The following is a 10,000-nucleotide window of genomic DNA, read 5'->3' as shown; positions in this document are numbered from 1 at the left end:
CAAGAATTTTATTTGATTATGAAAGAAATATGAAAACGGAAGTTGCAAACCGAGATGAGTCACAAGGGATTCCAATCGCAAGTGCAGGAATAAATGAATAATGGAACCCTCTCCTAGTCTCACAATTTTTTAACAAGGGATTGCCAAATGAGCCTAAAACCTCCCTAACCCCATCTTAGTATCCATAATTCTTAACCAATCAATCACATGTTACAATGTTTAATATATTTGAATATTTTCAGGTTTCGATATTTGTATGGTTGGCGAGTGCCCTGTTCCAGAAATATCTACACTTGTGATAAATACCTTTCTCTGTGCTATTAGTATGAATTTCTTACTACTCCCCATATCCATATATGAAAATAGTTGCGAAGTTTATTTCCAGTTATCATTTTTGATAGAGGACCTGTTGTAGAATTATTGTAGACTTTTCTATGGTGGAAGAGTTTCTTCTGATTTTCAACTATTTAAGGTTTTAAAGTTTAAACCCTTCTCTGCCAAAAGTTTATTTTGTTTTACATGCGCACCTCAACAGAAAATGTCCATTCAACACTGTATTCATAAATTTGGTGCATTGTACACGCTTTTTATATAGGAGGCCAGCCATAATGTCTTTGCCAATAAACTAATTGTATTTCACTATTAGATTGATATTTACTATTCATTTTTGTTTTTCTTGTGCTATATAGAAATGATGACCGTTTCCTTGCTGTCTGTTACTGTCAAGGCAGAATGTGATTATTAGAAGTTCATTCCTCATGATAGTGATTTGGATGATTCTAATAAGCTTATATGAGTTTGATATATCATCAGATGAGAGAGAATCATTACATTAAATAGTTTGGTTGATGGAATGAAAAAGATACCACCCCTCACAACGCATGAAGACGGCTGGAGAGGTTGATATGGCTGGAGAAGTTTTTTTTTTTACATCAGCACAGCAAGGTTGATGGTGAATGGGTTAAAGCTTGCCTAAGAGTGATAGTGAAGAGGTAGTGCAAGCACTATAATGTTAATTATTTCACTGTACACAATCAAGTGCTTCTCTTCATCCATGTGGGACCTGAGTCAGCTTTGGTCATGACCACAATAACAAGAAAACAATAACTGTTACCCCCTACCCATTCCTTGTTCATTACAGGAACAATAACTTTTAGCAGTCATGGAAACGTTCCTGTGCCAATTAGGTGGATACAAATGCATGCCACATGAGGGGAGGTCCACATGCTATAACTGAGGTAGCCAGATACTATTACTCTCACTCCTTTTTTATTTCCATGAAGTTTGCATCATTACTGATTACTGATACCCATTTTGTGTTGTTACAGGATGCCAGGATATTATCACGAGGACCAGTTTGGGTCAGGGGGTGGAGGCAGCAGCCGTTACAGGTAAGGCTTGTTTTTTATCTTTCCTTTTTTCTTTCCAAATTTGATTTATCTGTGCTGTATATTATAGTTATTATTGGTCTGTGGATTGTAGTATTGAGTTTCCTCTCCAAGTATAAATATGTTGAACGGAAAAACCTCCGAGACCATTCCTCGAATTAGGATTAATAGGACTCTATTGTAATTGGTTGATCATGATCTAATTAAATTTGTCCAGATGATTATCCTGACAATTAAGATTACCTATTAGCATTATATTTATTTGTATGTGTATAATTTTCTTTTATTAACTGATGATAATCTATACGTTTCTTCTAAATCTTATAAGATTCATCTGTATGAGAGCACAAGCAGCTCATGGTGTTGTGTGACACTAATTCCTCTGTTCCCTACTTGTTGCAGAAGTGGAAGCAACAGAGGTGGGCGAGCCAGTGGGGGCTATGGTCGAGGGGGTGGTGGTGGGGCAAGTGGAGGCGGAGGAAGCTACAACCGTGGAAACTACAGCCGTGGTGGAGTGAGCAACCACAACCCACACTACAGCGGCGGTGGCAGTTACAGCAGCAACAGGCATCACGGAGGGGGCAGCCACAGTGGCACTGGGGGCTATGGGGACGGGGGCTACGGACGAACAGGCCACGCCTCCAGCCAGGGCAGGTATGTAGTATCCCTTAGGATTCCCCCCCCCCCCCCCCCACTTGATATAGATATATTGAAGTGGATCTTTATATATTTCTTTCTCTTTCTTTCTCTCTCATTTTGCTGTTTAAGGTGTGCAAGTTCTGCCTGTTGGTGCACCCCTGTCTGTTTTTGTTAGTGTTGAATGATCAGCTTTCCAAGCTAAAGAATTAATGCACAAAGTTTTACCATATTTCATTTTGCTTGTTTTACGTTTATTCACTTTTTATAGAAAATGTGAAAAGACCTTGGATGATGGCAATACCTTCAGCTTTATTACATGCAATTTGCTGTAAAGCCAGGCAGAGGAAAAGGTTTTGTGTATATCATGTCACACCATAATTCAATGCCATGTTTAGCCTCTTAACCAAGAGGAAACAACAATCCAGGGAGACTGAGAAAAAGCAGCCTACATCAAAGAGAGCATGTAGTGAGAGGAGGAGGGGAGCTTGTCCCAGGGTACAGGAGCCCTAATGGATAGCAGTAACTAGGACTGTAGATTAAATATGCAGTACTTCTTAATGAAAATGTCAATAATATGCCAATAATTTTTATGTCCACAGTAAATATACCCTATACAGATATTTAGCTAATGACTTTGTCACCTATTTGTACAATTGGCAATGTTGCCTGAGGCTAGTTCCTTATGCTAAAATTATTAGATTTAAACTAGTGCTCTGCTGGACGTTATAAGTAGAGGATATATCTGGCTCAAGCAACCCAAATTCTTGGCTTTCTAATAGAATGGCACCATATAATGTGTTAGTAAGAGGCTACATTATACCTATTGTAATGGTTTACAAAGCAAGACCCTTTACAAAGTATAATTCTAAGCAGATAGGCATCAGCGAGAGACTAATTCAGAGCTGTATCGAGAGATTCTGGGAGATTGGCAACATTGACTTTCCAGACAAGAAGCAGCCAATTGGAATGAAACTAAAAGACTTTTCTAAGATCCTTGAGGGTTATCAGACATCAGCTTTAGAGCAATCCACATCTGTCTGTGAGGCAAATAAAGACGTCCAACCTGATCTTACCGCATGATGTGTCCGTCAGAACAGTATCTCGTCGCATTCATGATGACTTACGCTTCTAATAATTAGAATGCAAATCCATAAACTTGCATTTCTCAAGTTCAGCATAGAAAAGGGGGTTGTATTTTGTACCAAATATAGCTGGACCCTTGAACAATGGCGTTGAGTTCTCTTGAGGGATGATTGACATTGCAGATGACCGGGAACAGAATAGCTAAGGCAGTAACCCATGTGACCCAAAGTACACATTCCCAACAGGGAAATTTTAAGAATCTTTGATGGTTTGGGGATGTTTCTAATATCATGTCGTAGGCTTTCTTGTAATGCTACATGGAATGTTACTATAAACCAAAACATATATTTTGAGATGCTTTGTGACTACCAAACTGTTTTGACAAATACAAGGCAAAGCCATTTGTGCAAAGTGGTGTACCTTGTCACACCGCTGAATCAGTGCAGCAGTTTCTAAGGGAATCTTGCTTGCTTGCTTTTTTTTCTAGGGCTAGTCAGAATATTCACTTGATCTGAACCTGACTGAGAACTTATGGGAGTCATTAAGCAATAACTCCAAAATAATGACACATCCTTGCTGCCAAAGCTGGAAGCGAGCCATTCACCATTTGTCAAAAATTTGCTTTTCTACATCTCAAGGCACTTGGTGACAGTGTCTCAAGGCATCTCAAGGAATGTATACTTTGAAAGGGCATACATATAGATTAGTAAATAAACAAAGTGAAAACAAAATTGCTTTCCACTTGTAGACAGGGTGACAATTTCAATGACAAGATCTGTATATGAATAGACACATGTTTTCAAATTGTGTTTTGAAGGACATAATTGCCCAGAAATTTGTGACCTTCATAGTCAAGTTCACTGAGAAAAAAAACATTGTCAGCCTTTCCATTGGTGCTTAGTGTTATTTTTCAGGCAATCTTGGCATATTTTTGGGAAACAAAAGTTAAAAGCAAGCACAATAATTGCAGATGAGGGTAGATTTGCTTGCCCAGCCCCAGGACGGGACCCCAGACAGATTCTATTTTATTAGAAGAGATAAATGGAATATTGGTTATATTAACCCAGGGATGGGCGGTTTTGGCTCTGCCTGGACATTTTACCAAGTATTTTGAGATACACAGGCCTAACACTACAGTTTATTTGTATGCTAAGGCAGCGGCCAGTCGCTATGGCCCCATTCACCCAGTGAGACAGACAAACAATGGCATAGTAGTGTTCATGTCACTGGAGAGAAGACCAGCCAAGCCATGGCATAAATGTCATGTCATTCATTGTGAAGGGGTTACCCCATTCTTATATTTGCTTAACCCGTTGCCATCGGGGAATTGATTTGCTTACCTAGGCTCCAGGATGGGTTTTATTTCTGAGCAAGGCAGGCGTTAGGCTTATGCGTTCAAGAACCCCGTTATTGCGACCATGCAAAGCTGAAACAGCCCCGGCGTGAATGGGTTAATTATGACTGCAATTGTCAACATCACTCACTCATTACTCATAGTACAATAAAATAACATAGTGATCCAAAATCCCTAAATGTCATGACGCCCATCGTGATATATGAAGAAAAAACATGTCATCCATCATTACTGGGTTAATGCCACTCCTGCCAGTAAGATGAAAAACATGATCTTTCACAGCATGAAGCTGTGTTATGCCTCTCAGAGCACTTTTCACCTGCCTGTTTCAACAGGGGGATAAAAGGTTTTTGTATTTGTTTGCATTATTTTCACAAGTGAAGAAAAATGCCCATACATACATAACAATGTAAAATGTAAGATAGGATGTCATCCAGCAGGAGCTAAATATTCCTATGAAGTGATGTCACATCATCTGACGTTAAGGGGTTAATGCATGTACAGACATATAATATGCCATATTCAAAGGAAAATGAGACATGTTTGTTGCTGTTTCACTCTTTCATAATAAGACATATGTCACAGTTGTTGGGTTGATAAACACATTGCAAAATGATAAGCCTCAAATCTCTTGGTGTTAAGTAGACAGAGCACTTTTGGGTACTCAAAATTACTAATTGTTATTGTGCCAGCCATACAATACCCAAGCATTAAGGATTAGGTCAGTTTTTTCTTGATCTCCTGAACAATGATGGCATGCCCATCAACCACATAGATAAAAAGGCAAGGAATAGTTTACCATAACCAACTCTTCTTGCAAGGCTGAACTTGGTTTGATATTTAGATTTGTCAGAAATGTACACTTTGTTTCTTGAAAGTAGTAAAGTAGTTGATCTGGAATATCATTATAGCACATCATCTCTTTCGCTCGAGATCTTTGTTAATTGTATAGGGAAATCAATGCAATCAGCTTTTGGGGATGAATTTTACTTTTTGTATATCTTTCCTTATATAATGCATGGTAGTTGTCAGTATTCAATGTTGATGAGAGATTTTTTTAGTCTTTTTTATTTTTAAAATCCCCTTTTTGGCGTTTTCATATTTTTTGTTGATATTTTGTTTTTATCTGCTTATGTTTGAGAATATGCACTAAAACCACTGTACAACCAAGCTAAACAAATTTACCTAAACCCCCCCTACTTTACATATTGATTGCAGATCTCCAAACAGGTACAGCGGTGGCATGAACTCAGGCAACATGATGGTGAACCCTTGGGAGAGCGGCATGGTGCCCACGGCTGGAGGAGGTAGCGGGGGCAATGGGCTCCTACCAACACCAGGAGGGTCAGGGGGCAGTATAGTGGGGGGTGGGGGTGGGGGCACATCCAACCTGCTGGGTTCCCTGAGCCAGCTCAGCCAGATGGGTAACAACGAATCCAAGCTGGCACTCAACATACTCAATGCTGTGCTCTCATCAGTAAGTTTGTTTTCTTTTTTTTTTATAGCCTGGTAGGTCTGGCTCAGGTGATACTAATATTTGTTTATTTATTTATTTAATACATTTATTTCCTTTTTTTATACAGGTTTGTTAAGTTGCAATGAATAATTCAAATCTATGTACCATTTGTGCAAACTGTGGACAAGGTTGAAAAATTTTGTATTGTATTATGGTTCTTTGTTAGAAGTAGTCTAATTTATGTCATTCAGTGAATTGCAAGCTTAGCAAAGTGTAGGAATTATTTCCTTCTCAAATTTAGTAGTGGTAACATAATAGCACATCCAGATAGTTTCATGACCAGGAAATGTGCTTAACAATGATTCTCAGCAAAAATATAACTAAAATAAGAAGGGTATTTTTATGAGGTCTATAGAGACCTCTCTGAAGCTGACCAAAAAACTGCATTATTCTCCATGTCAGGGTTCCTCGCTAGTAGATGGGCGTGACAGCCGTGATTATGGCCCACCTGCCAACAAAATGCGACGCATGGACAGGGTAAGTGGAAATTCTCTCGAAAGACAATACCTGTTTGTGTTGTTCTTAGCCTCGCTGTTGTAAGTAGTGACCAGGAGACATTTCAGTCAATTAAAAGACAGTCCCAAAGTTGAAACCAATGGTGAACCACAGTTGAAAATTGGCAGAAGATTTATGAGAGACATAGAGTTCTCTCTGCAAGAAATGAGTTTGCACAGGAGAGGCAGTCAAGTACGTTCCCATTGCCATAATTACGTATTGGATGCTAGTTGCATTTTACTATTGTGTGATACCCGTGGAAGATTTTGTCAGTATCTCCATCTTCCTTTTATGCATAATGGCAGTGAAAAAAAAAAGATATTTGTATTTTTTATTTACTTATTTTTCCTAATAAACTATCCCCCCCTTTTTCTAATGAATAGTATTTTTTGTGATTTTTTTTTTTTTTTTTTTTTTTTTCTCTTTTTTTTTTTCTCTCTTTTTTTTTTCTTCGGTGCTTACTTTTCCTACTTCTATATTAATATCATTGATTTTTTCCCCTTCTCCTTAGCTGTTACTCATATTGCAGTGAATTGGCAGATAAATTAAATGAATGATATATCCAAGAAATGTTTTCTGTGGTAAATTATTTTATGATAAAATGGTATATGAGAATTAATGATAGAAAGATGAAGAGAAAAAGAATAATGATGATACCAATTTATAGATTATTCCAATGGACAAGCGTAACCATCCTTTTGTTTGGTCTCATTTAGATAGAACCCAGAACTTTTAAGTAAACATGACATTTGGTTACAATGCAGCAGCTATTGCAAAATAGCAAACTTGTCTTGGGAAAGGAATATCATTACTCCATTTATTTTTTATCTGCATGCACTGATACACACACAAGAAAAGAAGGAGAAAGTCCAAAAGAAAGTGATGTAAAACGCTCTCTCTCAGTTTGTTTTAATAGAGAGCACTCCTCTTTAACAGGTCTCATTCCGTACTGCTTGTGGATGTGACAAGAATATCTTATTTTGTGGGGTAATTTGTTTATTTTTTCTCATTACTTTTTGGTGCAGAAATGTTTATGGACCTTTTTTTCCCCCCATAACGAAATATTTAGTGGTAATTTGGATAAATAACAAGAACGGTATTTGCATACATCACACACTGTTTCACCACTGGTCTTAGTTCAGCGAAATAACATATGGCCAAGACCCACTTCTTGTGCTACCATATGTGATACTTTGGGAATGTATTTTAATGTTTCACCCTTCATTTTTTGGCATAAAAAAAAGAGATTTCAGATGGCCATTCCCCTTCCACAGGAAGATAAAATGGCTCACTGATTCTAATACCTAAGTTTAGGATATTCAGTCATGAAAAAAGTATACATGGTGTGTACACATTTCTTCCTAACAGTCTAGCCCTTACGATTGGGTTTTTACACTAAAGAGCAATACCACTTGTGGTGCTGTTTAAACTTCTCCAGCCTCTGTAGGTTGGCAGGATATAAGTGGTGTTTTCCTCAAAAAAACAGAATTTTGTCAAAGCAGTACTGGGGCTACAGACTATTTGTGACAACTTATAAGCCCAGGGTTCACTACAGCATGTAGATGCTGGCATTGCTGGATTGCATTGCATCTCTAATGCTGTTCTTCTCTTCAGCTGACATCTGTAAATCCTTCCAGAAGTGAAGGTTGACAGAGCAATGGTCATAAATGATTAATTTTTTATGATTCTTTTAGGATTGTGTGAAAATTTATAAGAAGTACAAACTAAAGGGCCATTCTCTCGTAAGGTTAAAGGGTAACCTGAAATTAAAGCTTGTGGTACTTGGCCTTCTCTTGCTAGGTCATGCCTTTGGCTCCTCACGGGTCAACAGGCTGACCAGTTTACCTGAAGGACTCACAAATGGTTCCTGGAATTACCAATGGGGTTTTCCCATGGCAAGGGTGAGAATATAGGGCTGTATTTGTTGTGTGGTGACTGAGTGGTGAGTGTCTCCCACAGGGTGGGGGGAATGACGACCGTCGTGGGCGGGCTCGTTCCCCCCAAATGCGTCCTCCACCCTCACGCAAGTTGCCCCAACGGGAACATCACTTCAGCCCCCGACGTGCCTGGGATGAGTCGCCCCACAGTCGCAGGGGTCGCCATGTCTCTGGCCCAGCTGGACTTCCAATGATGAATGACTACCAGCTTAGGAAAAAGGTCAAGGCCAGGAAGGGAAAGCCCAGGCCTGATGCCAAGGATAATAAGGCCCCTGCCAAGGACCAGGAGAAGGGGAAGGATGAAACAGCTTCAACAACAGCAGCAGAAACAGCAGCAGGTGTCCAGGAGGGAGTCAAAGCTGAGGGTGATGGTACCCCAGCTGCAGCTGGCCCCAACAAGAGGTAAGCTCCCAACCCAGTGTGCTGCCCGCACTTGCCTCTGTCAAACCTGTACCTTACAGGTGTACCTTGGCCGAGAGAGGCCCATGGGCTGGCCCCAGCAAGCGGCCAATGTTGTATGCAGGTAATCCCTGCTGTGCCATTGTGACAAAGGTTGAGCCGGTGGAGCTGCCTTATGGCCCTTGGTAATCAGGTGATGTACTCGCATCTTTCATGAGTCATAGCTACAGGACATGCTCTATCATAGAAAAACCAGCAGTTTGTTTTGATTCTCTAGAGACAAATTTAATTTTTTGTCTATTGATGCAGTACCATAAGGCATGAAGTAATCTAAAAGCAGGTAAATGACTTTTGCCAAAATACTTGCGAGAATACTGGTCATGCCAAACTCGTGGGTGACTCCAAGGGATGGTTCTCATTACCGTTGCGCTCCCTTGCCGTGACCATAAAATGCAGCCTTAAGGCTCTGGGTATATTTTAGTAGTCATGCCTACTCTGTGTACCCATTGTTTGCTGACCATACCAGCTCAGACCAAACTGCAGGAATATTGTATATGATAGCTGCATTACTAAAACACATTGAAATATGGTTGTATAGAATTGGATGCACCATTTACTTTCAGACAACTCTCAGGTAGTGTATGGATACATCCTAATTCTCCTATAAAGTGTCTCATATGTTGCAGTAGCAGATATTTTGGGAACCTATTTTCAACACTCAACCTTTATGAATTTGGTTAAATTCTCTTCTTTGAATTCATTGTCTCTTCAAAGAAAGTCTTTGTATCATGCCCGTAATTAGGTCCTATTTCTTAACCATTTCTTTATTTTGTTTTATTTTTTATTTTTTAAATATTTTTTGCAAGGTCTTTAACTCTAGTATAGTCCTGGTAACTTTATATGTATTTCATTGTGTTCTCTCTCTCTCTCAAAAACTGGGCACACTTGATACCCAAGTTTGAATTTTTTTACCCCCAAATTTAATAATCGATCATCTCACAGCGACTTAAGATGAAATCTGCTACACGGCACTTGTCAAGATGTGTCATAGTCCAAGCTTCTGGTTCATTATAAACTTAATTTTTTCTTTCAATTGTAGATTTCCTTCCTCTATTTGTAGATAGTAAAATTGTGTAATTTATCTCTTTGCCTTTTTTTATGGCAATTTTGTGCACATTAATTTTATGTA

General features: G+C 39.1%; 1 protein-coding gene across 4 annotated transcripts in view; it reads left to right on the top strand.

The window, feature by feature from the left end:
* LOC122262239 (uncharacterized) overlaps nt 1-10,000 on the top strand; it is a 20,039-nt gene that overhangs the window by 892 nt on the left and 9,147 nt on the right. For 2 of the 4 annotated variants that reach the window (XM_086548271.1, XM_043030224.2), the window contains 5 exons: nt 1,329-1,391; nt 1,791-2,042; nt 5,695-5,941; nt 6,383-6,457; nt 8,435-8,814. In XM_086548271.1, the coding sequence (XP_086404397.1) occupies nt 1,330-1,391; nt 1,791-2,042; nt 5,695-5,941; nt 6,383-6,457; nt 8,435-8,814 (1,016 nt within the window). In that variant the 5' untranslated portion in view covers nt 1,329. Of the gene's footprint in view, nt 1-1,328; nt 1,392-1,790; nt 2,043-5,682; nt 5,942-6,382; nt 6,458-8,434; nt 8,815-10,000 lie in introns of those variants that run through there. The other 2 variants (XM_043030215.2, XM_043030209.2) reach the window with 1 other exon arrangement.

This window comes from Penaeus japonicus, unplaced genomic scaffold, assembly GCF_977035675.1.
Source record: "Penaeus japonicus unplaced genomic scaffold, GWHDUDI00000001_assembly GWHDUDI00000020, whole genome shotgun sequence".
NCBI lineage: Eukaryota > Metazoa > Arthropoda > Malacostraca > Decapoda > Penaeidae > Penaeus > Penaeus japonicus.
The sequence above is the reverse complement of the archived record's forward strand: the minus strand, read 5'-3'. Positions and strand labels throughout refer to the sequence as shown.